The sequence below is a fragment of the Epithele typhae genome (genome assembly GCF_022376455.1).
Source record: "Epithele typhae strain CBS 203.58 chromosome Unknown BXZ73scaffold_61, whole genome shotgun sequence".
NCBI classification, from domain to species: domain Eukaryota; kingdom Fungi; phylum Basidiomycota; class Agaricomycetes; order Polyporales; family Epitheliaceae; genus Epithele; species Epithele typhae.
In genome coordinates, this window is record NW_025954252.1 from 37279 (window position 1) to 62085 (window position 24807).

General features: G+C 59.7%; 6 protein-coding genes across 6 annotated transcripts; all 6 read right to left on the bottom strand.

The window, feature by feature from the left end:
* Positions 1 to 398: 398 nt before the first annotated feature.
* On the bottom strand, positions 399 to 2545 carry BXZ73DRAFT_80490 (APC amino acid permease; the record flags this gene model as incomplete). The annotated part of the gene is made up of 13 exons (XM_048023297.1): positions 399 to 530; positions 583 to 858; positions 938 to 959; positions 1018 to 1082; positions 1139 to 1221; positions 1274 to 1381; positions 1433 to 1501; positions 1546 to 1637; positions 1698 to 1799; positions 1854 to 1977; positions 2034 to 2181; positions 2234 to 2288; positions 2346 to 2545. The coding sequence occupies 13 exons, from the start codon at positions 2543 to 2545 to the stop codon at positions 399 to 401; spliced, it is 1476 nt and encodes a 491-aa protein (XP_047874003.1).
* A 1015-nt stretch (positions 2546 to 3560) lies between these two features.
* BXZ73DRAFT_105110 (APC amino acid permease) lies at positions 3561 to 5795 on the bottom strand (the record flags this gene model as incomplete). The annotated part of the gene is made up of 12 exons (XM_048016139.1): positions 3561 to 3833; positions 3895 to 4197; positions 4265 to 4286; positions 4345 to 4409; positions 4459 to 4649; positions 4702 to 4764; positions 4817 to 4908; positions 4961 to 5062; positions 5117 to 5240; positions 5322 to 5469; positions 5525 to 5579; positions 5632 to 5795. 12 exons carry the CDS (start codon positions 5793 to 5795, stop codon positions 3561 to 3563), a joined length of 1602 nt encoding a protein of 533 aa, XP_047874004.1.
* Positions 5796 to 10867: 5072 nt separating this feature from the next.
* Positions 10868 to 11946, bottom strand: BXZ73DRAFT_52815 (uncharacterized protein; the record flags this gene model as incomplete). The annotated part of the gene is made up of 4 exons (XM_048020878.1): positions 10868 to 11153; positions 11203 to 11393; positions 11449 to 11631; positions 11683 to 11946. 4 exons carry the CDS (start codon positions 11944 to 11946, stop codon positions 10868 to 10870), a joined length of 924 nt encoding a protein of 307 aa, XP_047874005.1.
* Positions 11947 to 15218: 3272 nt separating this feature from the next.
* On the bottom strand, positions 15219 to 19656 carry BXZ73DRAFT_105112 (uncharacterized protein; the record flags this gene model as incomplete). Its single annotated transcript, XM_048016140.1, has 33 exons — positions 15219 to 15423; positions 15483 to 15508; positions 15570 to 15610; positions 15669 to 15743; positions 15798 to 15842; positions 16048 to 16093; positions 16156 to 16241; positions 16301 to 16333; positions 16392 to 16422; positions 16476 to 16501; positions 16561 to 16657; positions 16727 to 16759; positions 16814 to 16833; positions 16887 to 16896; positions 16961 to 16986; positions 17869 to 18010; positions 18059 to 18068; positions 18130 to 18155; positions 18204 to 18244; positions 18297 to 18323; positions 18380 to 18427; positions 18488 to 18532; positions 18585 to 18683; positions 18740 to 18785; positions 18841 to 18926; positions 18978 to 19010; positions 19061 to 19091; positions 19145 to 19170; positions 19223 to 19319; positions 19370 to 19411; positions 19458 to 19477; positions 19531 to 19540; positions 19609 to 19656. 33 exons carry the CDS (start codon positions 19654 to 19656, stop codon positions 15219 to 15221), a joined length of 1677 nt encoding a protein of 558 aa, XP_047874006.1.
* A 1132-nt stretch (positions 19657 to 20788) lies between these two features.
* BXZ73DRAFT_92153 (pyridoxal phosphate-dependent transferase) lies at positions 20789 to 22277 on the bottom strand (the record flags this gene model as incomplete). Its single annotated transcript, XM_048026259.1, is given in 5 exon segments — positions 20789 to 21394; positions 21418 to 21639; positions 21696 to 21877; positions 21897 to 21992; positions 22073 to 22277. The coding sequence occupies 5 exon segments, from the start codon at positions 22275 to 22277 to the stop codon at positions 20789 to 20791; spliced, it is 1311 nt and encodes a 436-aa protein (XP_047874007.1).
* A 1041-nt stretch (positions 22278 to 23318) lies between these two features.
* Positions 23319 to 23800, bottom strand: BXZ73DRAFT_52806 (uncharacterized protein; the record flags this gene model as incomplete). Its single annotated transcript, XM_048020877.1, has 4 exons — positions 23319 to 23401; positions 23463 to 23553; positions 23621 to 23671; positions 23726 to 23800. The coding sequence occupies 4 exons, from the start codon at positions 23798 to 23800 to the stop codon at positions 23319 to 23321; spliced, it is 300 nt and encodes a 99-aa protein (XP_047874008.1).
* Between the last annotated feature and the right edge of the window lie 1007 nt (positions 23801 to 24807).

Below are 24807 nucleotides of genomic sequence, written 5' to 3' on the forward strand. Positions count from 1 at the left end.
CGCCACCACAGCGTAGGTTGTAAATCGAAAGCTTCAAATTCGGTGTCCAGGCTTCGCTCGAGGAGTCTGACATCGCCGCTGAGCATTTAAACCTCTGTAGAAGAGAGCGACAGAGACAAACAGGGAGCTGTGCACTTCCAAGATGAGAACCTATGTAGAGGAGGACAAGTACATGTTGCATCGCTGACGCGCAGCGCCATTCCACCCGGCCCGGGCTCTTCCGACCCGGACTCCCCTCAGACCTTCGGACTCTCCTCGATCTTCTCCACCGACCCCGCGCTCTCCTGCGTCCCAAGCGTGTTCTGCGGCCCGACGAACCAGTGCCGGCCCCCATATTTGGGGACGCGTAGTAGGCGACGCAGAGGCCAGCCAGCCGCCCCAGACGGCGACCATGTAGTTCATCCCCCTGCGCCCGGGTTCCCCGGCAGCGCAGGGAACGCGAGGATCGTGATCGAGAACGCCATCCAAGCGACCGCGACCGCGGCGACGGGCGCGCCCTGCACCCGCGCGCGCGCGTCAGCGGTGCCAGACTACGTGTAAAGGGGCAGAAGCGAGGCGCGAAAGGGTAGCATTGGTACGCACCGCACGCCCGAGCGAGAACGGCCCGGGCACGAACCGCCGCTCGCCGCGGCCGAGGAAGCGGGAGAGGATCGGGACGCAGTACGCGGTGTACTGGCTGACGATCGAGAGCGAGAAGAGCGCGCTGTCGGCGGCGTCGCCCGCGAACGCGAGGAGCGCGAGGAGGAGCGCGACGGTCGCGCACGCGAGGACCGCGGTTATGGGCGTCTGCGTGAGCGGGCTGACGCGGTAGAGGCTGCGCGAGAACGGGAGCGCGCCGTCGCGCGCGAAGGCGAACACCTGGCGCGAGGCCGTGACGAGCTTCGGAGGCGGCGGGAAGAATCGGTACGGGGCCGCGTGGAGATGTACGAAGGCTTACTGTGGCGGATCCCATGAGATATCTGCGCGCGGGCTGAAGTTAGACCCGTACGAGTTTATGGCTCGGATGGATAGGCTCACTGGACGAACACGACGATCGACCAGACACCCAACGTACCATTCTTCCCGAGGCTATTGAAAAGAATCTGGCGAGGTCGTGTAGAATGAGCTCGACGACGCCATAAAGAACAGATACACGCACCGTCGCCATCGGCTGTTCGATGGGGTTGCCCACGATGCTTGACATATCCGTGCCCATACAGAAGGCGAGGACGATGTTGATCACTACCATCAGACTTTCAGCATATGAGAACCCTAAAACACTCTCGGCGCGCACCGAAACCAACGATTCCAGCGATTCCAACCCCACTGATGATGCCCCAAGGGACCGCGACTTTGGCGTTGGTGGCTTCTTCGCTAATGTGGACGGGAGCGTCGAACCCGCCTATCAAAGATGGTTCGGTTCTGTCGTTTCATCTTCCTAAGGAGACCTCACCGATAGTCCACAGCGGCGCGAGGAAGCTCAAGATGAACGCGAACCCGTTTGACCATCCCACCACTGCATCTGTGTAAACCACAGAGCGCAAGCCTTCGGTACTGTAGACGCACGATTGGTGAACCCTCCGAACGCAAAGGATGCCGAATTTCTGAACTCTTTGGGCGTCGCAATGGGGAGGGCGATGATGATAATGGCGCAAAGTCTGTGATGCAGAGTCTGCTTCAGCACCTCGACGCGCAGTCGATAGAGCGCGGGCACTCACAAGAGGTTGAGCAGGACGTATACCCCTTGCAGCCTCGCGATGACAGGAGTGGCGAGAGAAGCGATGAAGGCGTGGGACAGCACAATCGCGGCGAAGACTCCACTATGAGGAGAACGAGTGAAGAATTGAAGACGGACGCAGGATAGGTCCACTCACTAGATCATCGGGGTTGTGGGAGTGAATTGCTCATCGCGCCCGATAGAGACCGCGGCAAGGATCTGGACGGCACACCCCCAGTCAACGGACGCAACGCCGCCTATGAGCCCGATGGAATTCGAGTCTGCGAGAAACCTCGAGTCAACCTCGGCAACGCGGGAGGTAGCAGGAACCACGCACATCCGACGATCCAAGATAACAGATTACGCCACCTCGGGCTTGCGTAGGACCATGTCCAGTAGTAGAGCCCGCCGGAGGTGGGAGCAGCGGAACCCAGCTCGGCGAGTGCGAGCGCTATGAACATGAGGAAAAAGGAGCATATGCCCCACTGTTGTAGTCTTTAGTCTGTGTGTGAGCGCAATCTAGGCGAGCATGCTTACACCCCAGACGAGCGCGACAGGCCCTCCATACGGGATGGCGAAAGTAAGCACGGATCTGGCAGGCGGGTGAGTACGCTGTCGTTTGGATCTTCGGTGGAAAACAAAGACGCACGACATGGACGGGAAGAGGCCAATGACGCTGAATCCGATCGCAAAGACTTCGAAGGCGGTGAAGGACCGCTTGAACTCCTGCCTGTACCCCAACGTGGCGAGCGCAGCATTGTCGCTTGAAATGCTCTCGTCGTCGGCAACTTCGCTGATTCCTTGGAGATGGAGGACCTCTTGTTCCCCGCTCTTGAACCGTATGGCCATGGTGGGTCGAGGCGAAGTGCAAGCTGGTTGGAGGAAAAGAGTGCTCATGTTCCTCACGTCGCGCGGCGGCTTATCGCGTTTCTCCAATCTGCGCTTCTCTGCACGAGGCAAATGGAGAAGGTTGGGTGGACGAACGTTATCTCACGACGCACTTTCCCGCTCAAATCGGAGACGTCGTGAGAAGCAAGTTCTGCTTTCAAGCACGCTTTGGCCGTTCAGTCACCATTATGAGTACTGCGGTGTTATTGTTAGGAGAACACCTGACAGTACGATTAAAGGAAGCTTATCCGTACCTCCGATATTGCATCCGCCTCAGGGTTGCAAGTTCGACGCCACTGCAGTAAAGTGATAGGGCATTTTAAACCATGGCGCGAATAGCACCCGATGTTGACCTTCGCTCTGATGGGCTGAGTGGTCGGGGCGGGCGGTTGCAGAAGTTTCATGGCCTAGAAGAAACTTGCGGCCTGAAGACTTGTCATGGTGGGAAGACAACCCTGAGACGCCCAAGGGCAAACCTGCGGAAGCGCTTCCATCCTCTCCGGCCTGGGTTATGACCGGGCGTGAGGTGATGAAGACATGCACATCGCAAGATACTGACTATCCCAGCCACCAACTGTGCTCGGCGTTCGAAGGTCTGTAGGTAGTCTTGCACAAACCTGCGATGACTTGGTGGTAGACGTAGATGGCGAATCGGTCGTCGTTGCGTTGATGTGTGCTTCTTCCGCTCCACGGCATGGAACTGCGATCGAATGACCAGAAGAATCGGGATCTCCGTCTGAAACAGCGCTCAAATGAGGCCGAAATGCCAACTCAGATAGGTAGGAAATAAGGAGACGCACCTCAATTCATGAATACTCTTTGTCTGAGAATCGGCAATGCCAGACGGAAATCATCGCTCGTTCACCACATGCATCGAATACGTACTAGTGACAGGAATTTGTTTGCCTTCAGGACGGCCCCCCTTCAATAGCCACAGCGCGTAGAACGAAGCCAAAAGTGGCGCATCGACACGCCCTCACTCCATATGCTTCTCCTCTACCCCTTCCCCGCTCCCTTCTATCGAACCCGCCACGCTGTCGGCATCGAGCGTGACCTGCGGGCCTTTGAACCAGTGCTTCCCGCCGTAGCGCGGGAAGTTGTAGTAGAACAGCGAGAGCGCGACGACCCCGAGCCACACAACGACCATGTAGTTCATGCTCGACGCCTCCGGGCCCGGCGCCGTGGGGAACGCGAGGATGACTATCGAGAACGTCATCCACGCGACCGCGACCGCCGCGACCGGGGCGCCCTGTGCGCGACGCCGTCAGCTCGCATTCATCACGGGGGGAATCGTGTCACGCATGACGCACCAGGCGCCCCAGAGTGAAGGGCCCGGGGACCCACACCCCCCGCGCGGAGGCCCCGCCGAGGAAGCGGCTGGCGATCGGGATCGCGAACGCGGTGTACTGGCCCACGATCGCGAGCGAGAAGAGCGCGCTGTCGGCGACGGTGCCCGCGAAGGAGATCAGGCCGAGCGCGAGCGCGACGCCGGCGCAGGTGACGACGGCGACGACTGGGGTTTGCGTGCGCGGATATACGCGGTAGATGACTCCGGAGAAGGGCAGGGCGCCGTCACGTGCGAACGCGAACATTTGGCGCGACGCCGCGGTGAGCTGTGCGAAGAGGGCCGAGAGGAGTGTTGAGCGCGAGGGGAGGCAACGTCGGCAATCGTAGACTCACGATGGCAGAGCCCATCAGGAATCTAGTCGAGCGCGAGTCAGCACACATCTTCGTCCAAAAAGCGTGAGCCTAAGACGTACTGAACAAAGACGACGATTGACCATATCCCCAGCGCACCGCGCTTTCCGAGGCTGTTGAAAAGAATCTAACCTACTCGTGAGGGCTGGATCTTTATTGGGTGAGAAACCGCTCACCGTCGCCATTGGCTGCCCGATGGGGTTAGAGAGGATATTCTCTATGTCGGTGCCCATGAACAGCGAGATAACGATGTTGAGGATGAAGCCAAGCAGGCCAGCTATGCCCACACCGCAAACTATAGCCCAGGGAACCGCGGTACGGGCATTCGACGCCTCTTCGCTGATGTGCACAGGCGCATCGAATCCGCCTCGACGATCTCTGTGAGAGAGAGGAGCAAAATCAGAAGTTCAAAGACATACCGATCGTCCACAGGGGGGCGAGGAAGCTGAGAACGAATGAGAACCCGTTGGGCCAACCTTGGACTGTAGCGGATTTCATCATTAAAGACCTGTCAGACGATGTAGAGGCACGCACAGTTCATGAATCCGCCGAAGGCGAAGGACGCATCGTTTCTAAACTCCTTTGGGGTGGCGACCGGCAGAGCGATGATCACTGCCAAACAAAGCCTGAATGTGTAGTAAGTCAGGGAGATAGACGGAGGGAAGAAAGCACACAAACAGGAGGTTGAGCGCGATGTACACGCCTTGCAGCCGAGCAATGATGGAGGTCGCCAAAGAGGCAACGACGGCATGGCATATGAGCAACGCGGCGTACACCCCGCTGTCACAGAGGTCAGCGACGGATACTTTCACCCGAGAGAAGAGTGACGCATACTATGTCTGGGCGACGGTAGGCACAAACGTCTCATCACTCCCGATCGACACCGCGGCGAGCAGCTGGACGGCGCAGCCCCAGTCGATCGACGCGAGGCCCGCGATGAGACCCACGGAGTTCATGTCTGTCGTAAAGTCATACAAAGATATCACCCCGCCCCAACAGAGATCAGCGGAGTGAGAGCTGGAAACAACAAGCGACGCACAGCCGACAAGCCAGGAGAGAACCTTGCGCCAGCGTGGGGTCGCGTACATCCACGTCCAGTAGTAAAGTCCACCCGAGGTGGGTGCGGCGGAACCGAGCTCGGCGAGTGCGCAGGCGACGAGGAAGAGGAAGCAGGAGCAGATCCCCCACTGCAGATGTGATCAACGCCCCACAATACCGGTGATAATGAGACTGTGAGCTTACGCCCCAAACCAAAGCGACGGGCCCGCCATACGGGAGCGCGAACACCAGGACAGAGCTGAGGGGGGTGTGGGTTAGCATAACATTAGCGATCCGGTAGGATGACTGACGAAATGGAAGGGAAGAGTCCAATGATGCTGAAGCCTAGTCCGAAGACTTCGACTGGATGGAACGCCCTCTTGAACTCTTGCTTGTATCCCAGTGCCGCGAGCGCGTCGTTATCGCTTGCCTTGTCACGGACTTGGACGTCCTGCTTTTCCTTGGGGGTGCTCATGGCAAAAGACGTCCAGGAACATCGAGGGAGGTCACGTACGAAGTGCACCTATATGCCCTGCAGCTGCGGCAGCTTATCGCTGGCGGCTTTGTGGTTATGGTCCCTGGTGCAGCCCGAAGATAAGCAAAAGCCTACATCCGCTGAACTGCATCGTTCAATCAGCATTACTTCCCGGGTCAACGTACTTGAGTTATCCTTGCGACGGTCATGGAGTGTGATTGCGAGACGGACTCCCGTTGACGCCGGCACGCGCGCGGGGTCGGCTTCGCGTGGGAGAATGACGGAACTGGTGCATGAGACGGGGCGTGGGCTCAGGCGCCCATCCTCTTCTGCTTTCGCACTATCCGCTCCGAAGGACTCAAAAATCCCACAGGACTCGCAAGGATGTTATTGGTTGTCGCTGCCCTGCGTAGTCTCAGGCTCAATCGCATGACTATCCGCACCCCGACGGCTCCGACACATGTTGCGCATCGCCCTCTGCGCGCAAAACGTGCGGTACCCGTACCCTCCCGTACCGTTAGTCCACCAAGCCCTCGGGTCTCCTGGTCTTATCTCACCCTCGTGCACGGACGACGTTGCGATCGTCGGCGACCGGTAATCGGTCGACCTGGTATCTATTATCAACCTTAGTTCGCCGGACTCTCTGCAGCTTTGTAAGCGTGCCCTGTACTACAAGGGCTTTCAATGTTTTAGCGAGTCTCTGGAGATATCGGGGTCTGGCGCTGATGTCTTCACCTGCAGGTACCGTCCCTGGACCGGATGTACTTTGTACGGCACATGGAATTGCCTGGTGGTCGGCACCGTTACCCCCGTGTCTTCACAAGGCTCCGGCTGTTCTGGTTCCGCAACAGCGGTTGCACACCACGAGCTCCTCTGCGCTCGCCACAGCCGTCCTCCTGTTACCTTCTCATTCTCAAGGGCTGTCGATATGGGATCAAACCGCTCTGCTGTACACCTATGCATTTCACACCACAGTGACAGGCGGAACAGAACAGAACAGAACAGACCAGACCAGAATAGAACGGGATAGAACAGAACAGACCAGAACAGAAACCACCTTGACCCAACCTCGACCGTCAGAAGCTCTCAATCACGCTTTTCTTCTCTCACCGCGGTGTCCACCTGCTAGATGATCAACAGACGATCATGGCGCCCATCGCGACATCGCCGCCCCGTCGGAGCTCCCAACCTCTCCAACAGGTGGTGCCGACAACCTGATAGCAAGAGAACCTTCAGAGGCGCAAAGCTTGCCAGACCCGCTCGGATGCCGTACCCGCACCGCCCTGCACTCAGTGCACCGACAAATTCGAAGCGCAGCCATATACGCGCGGAACCCAGTCCCCGTCGACGCGTTTACCGCTCCCCGCGCATTCCGCGATTCGACGCGGCGACGCCCCCTTCACTGCGCCTCGCGCGGGCTGATCCTGCGCGCGCCGCACGTCAGGCCATCGGGGCCAGAAGCGCGGTGCGGGACGCACCGTCTCGTCTGGATTTCGACATTCCTCCTCCCCACCGTGCTGTCGAGCCGCGGAGCCGTTGCTTCGCATCGGTTGTCTGGAGAACGGCCATGCTGATCGAAGAGCACGTACGCTACTTACTGTGTGCGTCGTAATCGCGCGTGTACTAGCAGAATGGCTTTATGCCCAGGTCGGCCTGTCACCCATCGTGGCTCGCTCGGCAAGGACCTTCTCTGTGATGTCATCCGACCCAACAAGTTAGACTGGTTCCCTGTCGAATAACGTCCTGGCGGGTATCTGAGGCCACGGACTCGGGTTCTGTCGATATTTGAAAGATCCGGAGCTTTTTGATACTACGGGAACTGGGGAAGTAATTGAAACCGGTGGGAGTATGGGTCCTCGACGATTCACGAAACAAGCTGTGGGTTCAACATCGACCGCACACGCACCACACTTCAAGGCGGCACCCATCCAGTCCGAGCTCCTCATCCAACCGTTCAACAAGACGGAGTGCAGTGGCGAGTGCTCCCCGAGAAATCGCACCCGCGCACGTCCATCACCAGGGTGACTGGCACTCCTTCCACTTCTGCCGCGCACTGATGGTCCATCCGTCCCGCTCGCTCGCGGCGGTCCCCGCCGGCTAGTGTGGCGGCCAGGGCCCAGCTAAGAAGTGCACATGCCGTTTCCCCACTTCGACCCCTTCCCGTTCCACGCTCGACTCCGTACCATGTGCCCCGCGCGGCAGAACGTTTCAACCTGCTGCCCGCGCTGGAAAGAAAGAAAGAAAAAAAGAAAAAGAAAGAAAGAAAGAAAACATTCGAGCGTGAACGCGAGCGGTGGCACGAGCAGATATCGGAGCAGGCGCCGCTCTTATCGGTGGCGGGCGCGGGTGGGCGGCCGGGGCAGACTGGCCAGAAGAACTTCAAGACGGGTTAGAAGTTTAAATTTGAAGGGTGGGCGGACTTCCGCTCCCGCCCCTCCAGCGTCGACTTGGATTGCGCGGTCTCTGCCAGAGCCGCTCCGGGGACCCCCGCCCTCTGCGAAAGGCGGGGGCTCCGGCGAAGGTGGGTAAGGTATCGTAACGTACTATACAGAAACAGATTCGAACACGTAACTCGAGACGTAACGGGAAGACGGAGACTGGTGAGTGCATGTGCATATTGGAGTACAGTTCGCGACGGGGAGACGGTGCTGACGAGAGATGGTAGTGTTACAGTTCAATGCGCTGTTCGTGTGAGCGGTGGGTTGCGGTGAGTGTCCAGTGTCCGCTGTCGTGGTCGTGTCCGGCGCCTGGTGACGCCAACGTCGTGGCTGGGATCCGCGGCCGTCGTGGATCGAGCCTTTTTGATGTCCTGCTCCCCGTCCGCCATCCGCCGCCGCCGCCGAGCTCCCGTGCAGTCCGCCAACGTCCCGCGAGCAATCGCCGCCGACGTCATCCGCGACCGCCGCCGGCGGACGGTCGCCCTGTCCGACGTCGACGGCCGGGCGGGAGGCACCGCGTTTTAATTTCCCGGGTACCGGTCTCAGGGCCGCGGCGGTGCGGGACCCGTCCTCCGTCCGTTCAGCCCTCGACTTTGAATTTGAACCCGACTTGACAGATGCATGCGGGGGAGGCTGGGCCGTCGACTGCGAAGGCGAGGCGCGGGGTCTTCCCTGCCCGAACGGACACCGAGGCCCTGCGCACGACGGATCCGGGGAGCGTGGGACGGCAGGAAGCTCTGGAGGCGGCGACGGCCGGTCCTGCGCGCGCGCGCGGCCGGGCACCTGTGGGACGAGCGGACGTCAGCGCGACTGCAATCGGGTGGGAGCGGGCTCGGAAAAGAGCGAAAAGCACGGGGCAAAGGAGGGGGGAGAAAGAGGCATAACGACCGACCCCGCGCGGGCGAGGGCCGATCAGAGGGAGAATGAAAAGAAGATGGGAAGGAAGCGTCCGCGGCTCGGGGCGTGTGCGCGGCCGCTCCCCCGCGCGAGCCGCACAATGCGCGCCGCGCGCACCCTTCTCCCGGGACCCTGCTCTCGAGGACCTGTCGCGCTCCGCGGTCCCGTCCGTGCACAGCGAGCGCGAGGTGCGGTGAGACCGCGACCCACGCCGCACGCGCTAGCCCGGGAATGCGAGCGCGAGCGCAGGAGGGGCACGCGCCTCGCGCCCCGATAACGCGGAAGCTAGGCGGCGCCTCCAGGGTCTCCGGGATCGGGGTGCTGTGGACACGGTGTCCATCGTGCCGCCGGTCCAGATCCACCGCTGTGGGCGACGGCGTGGGCCTCGAGGGTGGGTCATGAGGGGAGGGTGTGCAAGACGTGCAGGGCCAGGGGCGGTACGTGTCACCGCAGACCGGAGCGTGCGCGCGGTCGCGGATGTAAGGTAAGCGAAGCTCAGTCTACAGTACGATGAGGGGTATGCGATCTGCCAAACATGCCGTTGTGATGGGGGGACTAGGTGCGGGGACGAATCCGATGAGGTCATAGAGTAAGCAAGCGGTTCGTACGGAGGTGCGCGTGGGGATCATGGACACGGGGGGTGAGAAGGGCTCTCGAGCCGGTAGAAGGGGACGGGAAGGAGGTAGGAGAGATGCAGAAGCGGCGCACCGGCTATGCACCGCAATGTATCGTGGTATCGCATGTAACATGAATGTGGATGGTTTGTAGGCATCGCCGCACCTCGACACGCCGCTTGGTCCTTGATTGACGCAAAGCTAGCGCGCAAGAAGCACAACAGATGCCTGTCTGTCGGGGAAGGGTGTTGGGGAAGGGTGTCATGTGTGGACGAGGAGAAGTCGGCGGTGCAGGCGGTAAGATACGGTGTGTACTGCCCCTGTGTCAATTTATCGAGGGGGGATGATATGGCGGTAAAGAGACTGTTCTACATGGAAAGGGATGGGAAGGAAGGGACGGGGAGCTCAGAAGGACATCCGAGGACAGTGGGCATGGTCGATACCAAGGGAGCGTGTGGAGCGCGAGCGCGGGCAAAGAAGCCGCAGCTAAGCGCGTGCGGGCCCGGAAGGAGCAGGAGCCAATTGAAAATCGTACATGGGGAAACAAACGCGAAAGCAGCAGAGCACAAGGGCAAGCGGAAAGCAAAAGAATGGGAAAAGGTCAGAAATCGAGAAAAGATACATACTCTGAGTCTTCGTCCACCGTGGGAAGCGTCTGCGCTGACATTTGAGCGGCGCGTTGAACCGCTAGTGTCTTCGCAGATTTGTAGGACCAGGGATCGGAGGCAAGGGTAATCGTGGAGAGTCGGCGTATGTTCTGCCGAGGCGACGATGGGGGACTGCTCGACGATGACGAGATCGAGGACGATGGTCTAGCTGTGGTGCAATCGTAGCAGTCGCAGGTAGAGGGTGGCCCGGTGATAGAGGTGGAACAGGAGGCGGGTGGGAGGAGAGAGATGGACGAAATGGAAGAATTCGAAGAAATTGTCGGGGAAGCGGGAACAAATTGGATCGCAGAGGGAGCAGGGGAATATGGCAGAGAGTCCGTGTCGGCGCTAGAGGAGTGGGAGGCCTGCGTGAAGGTCGCGAGGAGGATGGCTTGCTGGCGTTTCCTGGCTTTCAGCTTGGAAGAAAGGAAGAGGCGCCTGGGCCGCGACGTGTTTTCCGCATGCCTCGCAGCGAGTCATTCGTGAGGGTCGTCCTCTGTCAAAGCGGTTCTGTCGTGCTCCGGGTTCTCGTCCCGCGCACTGTGCAGGCCAACCTTGTTCAAAATACGCGCAAGGCTACTGGAGCGATCCCTCGACCCGATGCCTGAAGCGCTGCGGCTGCGCGGCTCGCGGGACGGGGAGCGTGCCTGGGTGATATTACCAACCCCGCCTCGATCTGTGGCCTCGAAATCATGAGAATGAGGGGAGGAAGGTTCGGGAAGGTTGGTGATGTTTGCGCGACCTCCACGACCGGTGGAGTGACTAGGTCTCTGTCAGCTGGAGTGGCGAGCGGAAGATGGACAACACATACGAGCCCTGCATGTGCGCATACATAAGGCGTTCCTGCTGTTCGAGGCGCGCTAGGTGTTCTGGGTCAACACTCGCGCCGGCATGCAGATTTCCTGCTCCGCCACGGCCGGCGACGCGCGAGCGGGACCGAGACTCGGAGTCAGACTTGGACTTGGATGTGATGTTGCCGACCCCGCCACGGCCGGACGAGTGCTGGAGAGGGGGGTGGATGAGTGCGAGGAGAGAATGCCGGAGAGGAGAGGCTTACCGCGCGAGCGTTGGCGGTGTCCTGACTGTGCTGCACGACGCTGCGCTCGTAATCGGCCATACTGTTGCTGTACGTCGCAACGAGAGCAGCGGTCTGGGGATGGTTCTCTGAGACTTGGTAGATAGCGCGCGCCTTGGAACCGGAACGGATGTTGCCCATGCCTCCGCGGCCGGAGGACTTGGCCTGTGGAGGGGTCAGTGGCGGGCGTGTATGGATGGAGAGCGGGGCACGCACGCGCTCGCCTTGGATAGCGGCTTCGCGACCGCGGACAGGGGAGAGAGGCTCATCGGGCTGGACGGCAGTGGGATCGACATCCTTGGAGGGCTTGCGGATGTTACCGACTCCGCCGCGACCAGAGGACTGGGGAGGAGTGAGCGCGAAGATGGGTGGAGGAAAGCAGGGAGGACGTACGAAGGCTTCGCGTCCACGGGAGACTGAGCGGGGGCTGGAGGAAGAGGCTGGGGAGGCTGGGGAGGAAGACGGCTCCGGGTCAGACATGGTGGAGGCGGCAGGGGGCGGGGGCGAGGAGTCGACCATGGGGGGCAGAGGGAGGGAGAGGGATTGACGCGGGGCCCTGAAGAGAGACTCGGGGCGGGGCAGGGGAGGGATCGAGAGGGGCCATCTATGGCACTCGCGCAGATGACGGCCGCGACGAAGCTCTCGGACGCGCGAGTCCCCGCGCCGCTCGCCGCCCGTCGCCGGCAGCCACGCCCCGAGAGTGAGGGCGGGCTGGGCGACGTGCACAGCGCTCCGGCCTTATCTCCTTATCTCGAGCCCCTTCCCGCAGAAAACGAGGCTACTCACCTTCTTCTTCCCGTTCCACCATCGTCTCTGTGTCGCTCTCGGCCTCCCACTCGTCGTCCCCCACTCCCGCGTCTGCAGGAGGCCTCGCCGCGCCCTCATCGTCGGCCACGGCGTGCACGCGTCCCCATTTAGCGCCCAGTGCCCGGCCTCTCCACGAGATCCGCCTCGCCAAGGAACCCACCTGGTCCATGCTGCTCATCCTCTCTCGGTTTCGGTCTGTCTCGGACGCCTTTGCTGCCGCTGGGGCCTACCTGTGGGCGGAGGGTGTCAGCGGGGGAGGGGTGGGGGAGAGGAAGAGGAGGGGGCGGGCAGGGTCGCTTTCGCTGGGGCTGGGGGGACAATACTAGTACTCGTCTCTTTGGGCCGCCAGCGCGTGCCCGGCTCTTGCCTGCGATGACACCTTTCCGGTCATGGGACACCTCACCGGCACCGGCACCGCCCAGCGTCCCTTCACGCATTTGCCTTTGGCTCCGCTCCCCTGGCTCGCCGCCTCTCTCTCGCCGTCCACTGCTGACCTTCGCCACCCTTCCGCGTCCACACGTTCTCCTCGGCTTGCCCCCTCTTGTCTCCTCTTGTCCGTCGCGGGCCTGGCACGTTTTCCGGGCTCGACGATCGTGCGCGATGGCGAAGCCAGCGCAACATCGCACGTTCTAAACATCCGTTATAGCGCGCTCCCGTCTTGTTCCAGCGACGCTCGTGACCACCACCTCCGCCCATCTCGCCTGTCGCCTGCGGTCCTGTTTCATTTGATCCGACCGCTGTCCAGGTGGCGACCAATATTCGAGGACAGGAGGAGCGCGGCACCGATTCAACCACGTTCGTGTCCACCTTCCCCGCTCTGTCCTCATTGGTACCACGGACTCCGCTACCTAGCACGTAATACAGTCGAGGTTCTCACCATCATTGCGGCATGCGCCATACGCCCTAGGATGCTTCTGTCGACATTCAAGCACGTCATTGGTCGCACCAAGCCTATAGCCAAATGTCTCTCGGAGTCCTTCGCACCACCATGCGCAAGAATGGTGCGCACTGGTCCGCTCCCCCGCCGCATCGACGTCCACATCACTGCGCTCCGCTCGAACCTCCCTCCGACGCTCCGATCGGCCACCATTTGCCCCCTCCTGTGCGGGGCAGTCTGGGGCAGATCGACCGCCAAGAGCGCCGTCGCATCATCGCACTCAACTCGAGTCAGCCCGTCTCGGGGGCTCCTGTGCACGCGTACTCTCCGCATGCACATGCTCGAAAGGCATCTACTGGGTCAGGAGGCATCTGTCCTTCGCTCCTCTGGAAACTAGTGGGCGGATCTCGAGCATCGATGGTTCATCTGCTGTGTCAGGAGACGACGGTCTGGCACAGCTCGCTGGACCCGTGCTTGGAGGACGGGCGCCCGAAGCAGCCGCTTTGGATGCTGCACACAACAGCATGAGAAGCAATCAGCTCCCTGACCAGGTGGACATGCGAAATGAAGGGTTTTTTTTTCGAGACTCGTGCCACAGAGGTCCCTTTCATCTTGACATATTGGGGCATCGCACGCCACTGAGCCACCAGGCCGTTCCGGAAATATTTTGCAGACTTGACTCGAGGATGAATTATGGATGGATTGCCCGACAATGCTTTCTTTGCATCCATATACCTCTCGGCAGGTTGTCCGAGCAGCGCCGTGACCGCAGCCTGAACGATGCGAGTACTTGCCCCTCGCGGCGGTAAGGCTCACAGGATTCTCACTTGACTACATCCAGTACTCAAGCCGCGACGAGTGGCGTGATCTGACGACACAGCGTGCCGCCACGCTCCTGCACACTGTGAGGTCGACAACCATATCCATCGGGATTGGTACTTCTGCGCAATGACAGAAACCGAAGACGGAAGATGGCGAACTCCTCCAGACACATAAAAAAACCCCGGCCCCGGCCCGGCCTCGCCGCTCACTAGTCTCCCATCGCTCGCCCTGCAGCGGATTCGGAGCGCCTCACTGCCGCCATCTACACCGGCCCCCGGGCGCACTCCACGCCTCGCCGCGGCCAGACGGTCTCGTCGATCTCTGGGCCCATGGTTGACGGAGTCCCGGAATAGACCCCGAAGACGTCCGAGGGCTCGACTCAACCCGCGACGACAGCGTGCTCGATCTCCGTGAAGCCACGGTCCAACCCCGTCCCACCCGGCTTTGTCGACGGGGCCCACGTTCACAGTCACCACTATATCCTTTCATAGCCGGGCACCCCTCGCGGGCCGCCCGGCAGTCCTTCCCTGCATTGGCTCGAACGCGCCGGGTGCGTTCCTTCGGAAAACTGCGCTGCCAGACAGCGTTCCGCAGCGCTCGTGCGCGGTGGCGTGCGTGCGTGGATCAAGTCCCTTCGGACAACCGGTCGCACCAGAGAGCCCCGTCGAGTGCACGGTACGTGGGACGCTGCATACCGGGGAACCGCGCGACCATCTATGTACGGCGTCTGCGCTACATTTGAAGCTTGAAGACTGGGAAAAGCTGTGTGCCATCCACGTCTGCTCGCGCGCCCCCTTTCGCATTACTTGTGGACCGCGCACGGCGAGCATGGCCGACGTGAGTCGCCGCGTCCGTGACACCCAGTAAAATCACCCGGACTTTCTCCCCGCCGGGGCTCACCACACTGGTTCCCACCGCGCGCGGTTCATTGATGATAAGAAGGGAAGTCTCCACTCGTAGTCCAGTTCATACACCTCTCCGGCTGCGTATTCCAGGGACTACGAGAAGTGCCGCCTCCGCGAGAATAATTACATGCATTGTGGCAATCAGTGGCATTAACCATTAAGAGGAGGGACACCGCCGCCGTTGGAACTCGGCGAGGCGCTCCGCACGAACGTAGATGATTGGCGACACCGCCGGGTGGCGTTCGAGTGGCTTCCAAGTCTGATCCCGCGCCACGGCACGGGCATCAACGTCATACTCGGTGGATCGGACGTCCATTTGTTCGTCGCAAGAGACACAAATATCATGCGTAGTACCCCGTCTCCTGCAGCTCGTGCGAACACTGGTCGAGCCCGATCTCCTGGAGAGTCGGCAGGTCCACGTTCTCGAGCGCGATGGCCGTGATGCGGGAGAAGTCGTGCAGGCTGGCTCTCGAGGACAGCGCCGCCGCTTTGCGCAGGTTGAGGAGGACCCTTGAGCAGAGCGCACTGTGTATAACGCGGAGCGGCCTGCGCGGAGAACCGATTGTGAGCGAACGACCATGCGAAGTTGAGGTGACCTCACGGACATCTGGATGGTGAATACGAGCTGGCCCTAGAACTACAGTCAGCAATTCTGTGGGTGCGCGGATTTGGGGGGTTCGACGACGACGAACCGGTGCCAATATTATCACTAGGAGGTTCAGCATCGACGCGACTGGGGGGGTACAAGGGTCAACGAGGGTAGCGCATGTGATCGTTCGACTTGAACGTACAGAAGATGATGATGTAGAAGAAAGTTCCGTCTCGATAGATGGTTCGAAACAGTGCTCCGGCTTTCGGGTGGTCATCTTTAGAGACTCAGTTTGAGTCTTTTAACAACGCCGAGTTCAAAATACACCAACCGACTGGTTGAAGCCAACGCTTCATCAGAGTAAGGCCAATAAACCCTGGAACACTGTCAGCGCTAGTAATACAAAACCGCAGGGTTACTCGCCTGTTTCTGCAATGAGCATGAACAGATACGACGGCCAGGCATCCCTGTCTTGATCCCCTGAAACGCATCCATATAGTCTCGCTTCGTCTGGAGAGCGATCTGATGTGTGCCTACGTTGAGCGAACATGGATCCCCAAGCGAGTCTACGGGCGACTTACATATGACATGGTTGACGAGTTGCTGCGACGCATATATCGAAAACCCCTGTTGGCATCAACGCATAATTCAGAAAAGGGATATGCACCGTCATGGAGTTTATCACGTACGACCAGTTCTACTGATGCACCGACGAGAAAATACACAACGAGCTTGTTGAACTCCCAAAGGGCCATGGTCCTCGCCATGAGAATCACTGGAATAGGGCTTTAGATGAGTGTTACCGGTTACCCCTAGAGATCTGATCGAGCATACTCTCTGAGAACAGTATTCCGACATTATAACAATCTGGAGGGCGGGCGTGGCGTCAGCTGCTATCGCCTGACCATCCGGAGCCGTCACTCACAGAAGAGTGCTTGAAATTGGGCGTGACACGCCTGCGCAGACGATTGATCAGATGTGTGTTCAATGCCTGTGTTGACAAGCGTACCACCGTGTCTGTAATGGCGAAGTTGACTGAGCCATTCCTCTATCAGCAGGCGATCTGAACACCATCCGAGACGGAGCGTGCGCACCGGTAATCCCGAGTGTGGTGTCTATGACCAGCGCATACTTGTTGACGAAGTAAATCACTTTCATGATACTGAACTTCGCAGACCACACCAGCGCGACCTATGGGGAGGGGCATGGAATGTAACAATGTCATCGAGAGACGACGCGCTTGAGAGTCTCAAGGCGTACCTCATCAGGAAGGGTATCGAGTACTTCAAGCAACTGAACGAGATGTAAGTGAGCGGGTATGGGCGATCAAACTGGTCCTCCACTAACCCAGAATGTGATCGAAGCGACTACCGTCGTTCAGTCAGCTCCGAGCTCGAACGAGAGCTCCGGGATGATTTACCTCTCGTGCACTGTTGGTACGGCACAGCAGTGAGAATTTTAATTGCGCGGCACCTCAGCAAAGCAAAAACGTACCTTGTTGGCATAAAAGTAGGAAGCGTCTGGTATTGATATGTTAGACGACATGGCCGAGATTTTCGAAGGCAGCAGCACACACCGCCAACCTTTATGGAGTCTCATTTGTAACAGTCCATGGGCTGTGAGCCACCGCAAATCGTTCACAGGAAGCGAAGAGTCGTCCCCCGTCGTTCTTGAGCGGACAGGTAGATGGCAGCCAGGACGGTGGAGGTCGGATCGGGCAGCACTCCGGGCTGAGCTCCCGCTGCGAATTGAAGGCGCATCGTGATACGTAACTTCCGGGTCGGGGTGAAGATACGCTCTCGCTGAGCGCGGCGATAGGGCGGAAGCACGCAGCATCTACCAAGCAGTGTTCGTCAGTACAGCTCCCGAAGAATGGATGGCAAACTCACCAGTGCGCAGGTGACCGAGAGCACGGAGCACGGTCATCACACCCCGGTTTCGACCGCGTCCGCCCATCGCGCCCATCTGACGTGTGATCCAGGCTTGAAGTGAAGGCGAAGAGGTGGACTTGTATGTGGCCAGCCGAACTGATTAGGCGCGAGTCCCGAAATGCAACTTGAATCTCCGGTTCTCGCGGGGCCACATTTTCGCCGATGCTTTCGCCGCGGCTCGTCGGGTTCGCCGACTCTCCCGTGGGGCCGATTACTGGTTATCAATACAAATTGACGGAGATGATTGTATCCGGACTCCGAAGCTTTCATCTCCGCGACGATGCATGGAAGATAAGCTGAGCACAGGACGAGAACGGCAGGGAAGGGTTTTAATGGTGAGATATAGCGGGGAGACTTCAACAAAAATGTGAATGGGCTGGGTCAGGCTGTGGATTAAGTGCTGCGAAAAGGTCAGTCATCAACTTGCGTAGAACAGCAGCTAGACTTACGTAAAGTGAGACCCTGACTCACGCGTAATATCCAGTCTCCTGCAGGTCGTGCGTGCACTGATCGAGGTCGACTCCTGAAGGGTCGGGAGGTCGATATTCTCGAACGCCAGCGCCGTATTCCTGGAGAAGTCGTCCAGCTGGCGCTTTGACGACAGCATCGCAGCCTTGCGTAAGTTGAGCAAGACGCGTGTACAGAGCGCGCTGTGAATCACCCTCAGGGGCCTACGAGATCAAGGAGGCAGTGAGGATGTGCAGTGGCGGAAGTCGCAAAACTTAGACACACATTTGCAGCGACGAGACAAGTCCATCCTGCGCCATGCATGAGCGAGATGTCTAAAGGTGAGGGACGTGACGTACCGAGGTGGAAATCATGACGACGAGATTGAGCAAGGAGACAACTAAACACGCGTGGTCAACAATCCTCTTCATGGCAAATAAGATCGCGCATACAAAAGACGATCAGGTAAAAGAAAGTCCCTATAATAGCCGTGATCAGTATGTGCACACCAAAGAAGGACCACTTGAGAGCTCACCGTCTCGATACATAGTCCGAAATAGCTCTCCAGACTTGGGGGTATCGACTGGACGATGAATAAACATCCAGATCAACGGCTGGAGCACATGACCGTGAACGAACGCACCAACAGGGTCCAGCCAACGCTTTTTCAGGGTGAGCACGATAATACCTACGAATGGTGGGGAAGGTTGTCATGCATGATGATGATGGAAGCGACTCACCTGTCTCCGCAAGCAGCATACACATGTACGCTGGCCATACGTCCCGATCTTGACCTCCAGGGGCACATCCATACAGTCTAGAGACTTCAGGCGAGGGGTCTGTTTGGCAATGCGCACGTCAAACACCGTCCAAAGTGTTTGCGACCAGCACTGACATGTGACATGTGTGATCGTCTGCTGAGCCGAGTATAATGCGAAAAGCTGTCGCAGTATCGCCTCAGCTCGATAACATAACGAAGATGCGCATGGCACGCACCAACAACTCCGTGCCTGCTCCGAGCAGAAGCACACCGACTAGTCTGTTGAACTCCCACAATGCCATTGTTCTTGCGATCAAGATGCCTGCAAAATTCTGTTAGAGACATAGTTTTTGAGGCATCGGATGACGCGCACATTCCGATATCACTACCCCGACAATGTAGCAGTCTGTGGAACGACTAGTTAGCAGACGCGTGGACATTGATCTCAACACCCACATGCGAGAACCTGGAATTCGATATTGCACCACTGGAGTGAATGTGCGTGAGCAAAAGATCCGTCTGGAAGATTGAGTGCGTTACCTTTGGGTCTGTGGCGACCAGATCGACTAAGACACCGTGAGTGGAAAGATGACCTTTAGTAACAACGGGAGGACGTACGACAAATCCCCAGTAGCGTGTCAACAAGTGGCGAGTACTTGTTGATGAGAAATATAACCTTCATGGTGCTGAACTTCGCTGACCACACTAGAGCGACCTTGAAAGAGACGTTATTAGAGCAAAGGCATAAGGATACACAGATCATACCTCATCGGGTAACGTGTCCAGCATTTCAAGTAGCTGGAACTTCTGGTGAACATGAACGGCAACGCATGAGAGCCAAACAAACACCAACCGAGAACGTGATGGATGCAACTTGTCGTAGCTGAGTACGTCTAGCTGGATGTGCGACAGCGGTATGAGCGTACCTTTCGAGCACTGCATAGAAGATTGGGTCACTCATCGCAGGTTAGCTCTAGAAGGGGCGAAAAGAACTGGGTATTCACCTTCGTGATGTATGTCGAATATGATGGAGAGGAGAGCTGGGGAGACATTGGAGGCAGCGAGACGACACTCGGAGCGGTCGCGGGAGGGTTGGGACACTGAAGGCTCTGGCCGACCAAAGGATTGCCCAATTTTCACGGCGAGCTGGAAGCATCCGCGAGATGTGCGAAGATCAGCTCCGCGGGTGTGGTCCATTGCTTCGGAGACAGCGAATGTCTTTTCCCCGATGAACCAGACACGAGGAATGAGCACGGCTGGGAGAAACCAGTGAGAACCCACGGCCTCGAAGGGGACTTGATGCATATCGAAGGCGACCAGGAAAGGGCAACCGGGCCCCCGTGGGCCTTCTAGCTCTGGGAATGCGTTGACGTGCATACTGCAAGAGTGGTGCGCTCGCTGCGCTTGGCTGCGGTGGCCGGTTTCCCCGGCAATGAGTTGCCAGCGGCCGTGATGCCAATGGTGGAGGGTTCGACGTCGTGCACGACCGTCGACGACGTTACCGCTGGAGTCTACCGCGTGATTTCGGCCGCTAGAAGGGAAGGTGTGCCAATGTCCAAGATTAACGTCAAGCACGAGTCCGAGTCCGTTGTTCGCCGGCGGCTTGGCAGCCTGAACTTGTTGGCGCAGTTGGTGGCGCGACGCGCCAGCATCATGAACGGAAGTTCTGCGCTAAGTCCGAAGTCCGGTGCAGAAGGTCAGTCCAGTGCATCCGGTGGCCATAGTTCATCGCCTCCACCAGGAAGCTGACCAGAGCAATCATGATCCGAGCTGAACGAGGTTTGAGTATGAGCGCTATGAGCAGGAGTATCAGTGGTGGCAGCACAGGCGCGCGAGCTGCTGAAATTGAACAGCCGCTGAGTCAGCGGCTGCCGCCAGATGCAGTGGGAGACTTAGAAGGTGGACGACATTTCGAAACGACGTCCGGACATACAGGGTCTGCTCTACATACGGATATATGCAAGCGAGCTTTCTTCCAATGTTTGCTCGACTCCGGCCAAGTCCCCCGGCAGGCTGTCCCCGCTATTTGCGATCTGGCAAGAACCGTATGTCAAGAAATCGCGTAGTCTACAGCTGATATTTCTACTGTCTGGAACAGTGCATGATTACTCTACAGCTTCTACGTGCAGACACGGCTCTATGAATACAAAGGTCCAAGCACACGTTCGCACATAGTCTCCAAGTTCACGCCCCCACCTCCACCTCCGCCTCCGCCGCGGCCTTCATCGCCTTCTCCAACGCCTGCTCGACGTCCGCGACCAGGTCCTCCTCCTCCTCCACCCCCACCGACAGCCGGATGAGGTCGTCCGTGATCCCGAGCGCCGCCCGCTCCGCCGGGGGGATGCTCCCGTGCGTCATCGCCGCCGGCAGCTCCGCGAGGCTCTCCACGCCCCCGAGCGACTCCGCGAGCGTGAAGAGCCGCGCGCCCGTGAGGAACGCCTCCGCCGCGCGCGCCCCGCCGCGCACCCGGAACGAGATCATGCCCCCGTACGGGAACCCGCCGTCGGCGGCGGCGGCGTCGAGCCGCGCGTGCGCGCCCACGAACCGCGCCGCGTGCGCGGAGAGCTGCCGGCGCGCGAGCGCGTGGTGCGGGTGCGAGGGCAGGCCGGGGTAGACGACCTTGAGCACGTGCGGGCTGCGCTCGAGCGCGCGCGCGACGGCGAGCGCGTTCGCGCCGTGCGCCTTCATGCGCAGGTGCAGCGTCTTCGCGCCGCGCTGGGCGAGCCAGCAGTCGTGCGCGGAGGGCACGGCGCCGATCGCGTTCTGCAGGAAGCGCAGCTTGGCGTGGAGCTCGCCGCGGTGCGCGGGGAGACGAGCGCGCCCATGACGACGTCCGAGTGGCCGTTGACGTATTTGGTGAGCGAGTGCATGACGATGTCGGCGCCGAGCGCGAGCGGTGAGGCGTAGTAGGGCGAGAGGAAGGTGTTATCAACGAGTACGAGTGGGTTGGCAGGATGTGAGCGCGCGAGGGCCGCGATGCGCGCAATGTCGACCACGCGCAACGTTGGGTTCGTGGGGGTCTCGATCCAAATGAGCTGCGGGCCGCGTCAGGGATTGTTTGTCACGCGCACAGTGAGAAACGGAGACGCACCTTTGTATTTGGGCGGAACGCATCGAGGATCTCGTCGTTCGACGCATTCTCGAGGTCGACGAACGTGGTCTCGACGCCTTGGTTCTCCGCCGCGACGCGCGTCATGTACCGGAACGTGCCACCATAGACGTCGTTCACGCTCACGATGTGCGCGTCGGGCCCGAGCGCCTGGAGCACCGTCGCTGTCGTTGCGGACCCGACGCGAAGGCAGCGCATGCGCGCCCCCGGTCTCGAGTGCCGCGAGGGTCGCCTCGAGCGCGTTCCGGTTGGGGTTGCCGAGCGCGAGTACTCGAAGCCCTGCATAGAGCACGAGTAGAGGGAGAGGGATGGAAGAGCAGACATAAGGATGCGAGTTGAGTGAAGGAGATAACGAGTACGTACCTTGTGGTTGCCCACACCGTGCTGTTTGTACGTCGTGCTGAGCGAAATGGAGGGTATGACTGCGCCCGTTTCCTCGGACGGCTCGGAACCAACATGGATGGCGCGCGTGCCAAAGCCGTCCAGTGAGGCGTGCTCCTTGAGAATTGGGATCGTCTCGGAGTTCGCGTGGCCGTTGGTAGCAGCCTGGTCGACATTGAGCATTGCTGGGGACATCTTCAGAGAGGACAGAGGGAAGATTTAGGGTATCGGCAAAAGTAGTAGGGCAATGCCGGATCTACTAAGGGCAGCGATGAGCCTGAAAGCAGCAGAAGAGACGGATAATAAGGATAGAGAACGGCCGAGGGGTCAAGGAGGGATTCCGGGAGTGGGTGGAAGGAGTCGGGGAGTGGTGGAGGGAGCCGAAGGGGAGGACGCGGCCTTATAAGAAAACGCAGAGGTGGGGCGACAGAGGGAGGCGAGGTTGCGGCAGCATGACGAGATCGGAGACGAGAGGGCGTGCTGACAAATGACCCGGCTCTCTGTCCTCGACCTCCGCTGCCGTCTACAGCACTCACTCTGTCGCTCGCTTGCTCCGACTCGGACCCTGCGTGACAGATGCTTGTCATCTGCTCTCCGCGTTTGCTTCAGTGCTCCCTCCGCGCGCCTTGCCGAGACGGAACGTGGGCTTGTGCTGGGCGCGCCGCGGGCATGTTGATCTGGAGAACGCGAAGGATGCTGATCTCGGGCTCGTGAGGGCTCGCTGGAACCGGACCTTGGCTCTCAGAAAGACCACATGGGCAAGGTGCCATGGCAGCGCCGACGCCGAGGAAATGTCTATCGGGGATCGTCCGGCACGTTTGAGGCTTGCGTGCGCATCAGGCACCAGGAGCGATGAGTTGGGGCGCACAAGAAGCACAGGTTGAGTCGGATGAGGGCAAGGTAGATAACATAAGATTTAGGCTTCAACCAGTCAGCACACCGACCTTCGGTAAGCCCGACGACTTCCACGACCCTGGCCTCGAGCCCAACTCCCACGCGCACGTCCCGTGCATTCTGATCGATGGATTCGCCATTGCCCCGCACGCGAACGCCATGGGTGCTCGCACGCACTCCGAACATGGCGGCAGATGTGGTTTGTTGCTACTAGTTATCGTTGTACATGTGATCGTCGAACAGCTTATTTACTACACGCAGTGTTCCACTGCTCCTTCAGCACGTCCCCGGCATCGTTCCGCACTCGCGAGCACTGGACGGCGAGTACACTCAAGCCTTCCTCTTCGCCTCCTTCTTGGCGGCGATGCGCGCCCGGCTGATCTGCTTCTTCCAGCCGTAGCACTGCGAGCACCCTGCAACGCGCCGTCCAGACGTTCGTCAACAACCCAACCGCGCGCACGAAAGGAGACGCACCAGTAGAGCCGTGCTTCTTGCACTGGTACACGCCCTCCTTGTTCTGGCTGGACGCGGGCGCCTCGAGCCCTTCGCGGCTGATGGGGTCGAACTGCTCGCACGACCGCCGGTCAGTCTCACGCGGGCGACCACCGCAGCGGAGGGCGGAGGCGACGCACCCCGAAGAACGCGTCGTTCTCTTCCCGCCCGTCGTACGAGCACACGGTGCACTGCCCACGGTCTCAGCGGGATCCCTCTGACGAAGAGCGGGCGCGGGCACTTACGACCTCCTTGAGATGCTGGCAGAAGTAGGCGTCGTTGATCTCGATGGGCGCGGGCGCGGACTCGGTGTCAGCCATGTCTGGTGCGCGGTGGGGGTGCTGGAGGAGGGGGAGCGGACGTCTACAGGTCTACAGAGCGAGTCGCCGCGGGCCAAGTGGATGCGGGGGTGGGTGGGTGAATGGAGGAAAGGGGTGAGAGCGGCGTCCAAGGGCTATATAGGGGATCGTGCGCGAACAGGCGAGAGCCGGGGCAGGAGGGTGGCGGGGGGCGGGGCCAGATGACCTCGTCAGGAGGACGTCGCCCGTCCCAACGTTCCCGCCCAACCTGGCTCTCCATAGACCCACGTCATGTCACGTGCCGTCCCCGCAGCGCCCCCAGAATTCAGTTCGTCTCGGCCAGCCCATCACCCGCGGTCTTCTATTTCCCTCTAGTCGCCCTGGTCTGGTCACGGCGAGCTATGCCGCCTCGACTGCGAAGCGGGGCGCTGAAGCCCTGCTCCACTCTCGATTCCTCTTGCACGGCTAACACCCTATGGTCATGATCAAACAGCGGTCGCGTACGCACTCTGCATCCAGTGTCTGTTGTGTACAGCGTCTACGTGCTTATGCCAAAGGAATTAGACGAACGCAAACGTGATGGCACAACCACACACCTACTCGCGCGCACCAGCACCGATCCCATCCTCCAACCTCTCCTTGGGCTGTGGCCTCTCGTCCGGCACCCGCTCATCTAGCGCCACTGCCCCCTCTCCCTCACACAGCCGAAGCTCATCGCGGTTCCATCCCGGGAGTGCAGACACCTCAGTGCGCTCTTGTGCGGACAGACGAGCAGCGGCGCTCCGGAGGTTCAGCAGCACGCGTGAGCAGAGCGTGCTGTGGACGGTTCGAAGCGGCCTGGGGACGAATGTCAGGACAAAGGACGGGGGATCTAGCGTCAGGTACGTGCATTTGGAGCAGAGGTGAGAGCGCTTTCTGTGGCGCGAGATCAGAGAAACGACGATGGGGTTGAGTAGGATACGCACGGGTGCCAGTAGGGTTATACATAGCGTGGCGAGAGTCGTCGCTGTACATAACGTGTTAGCCAG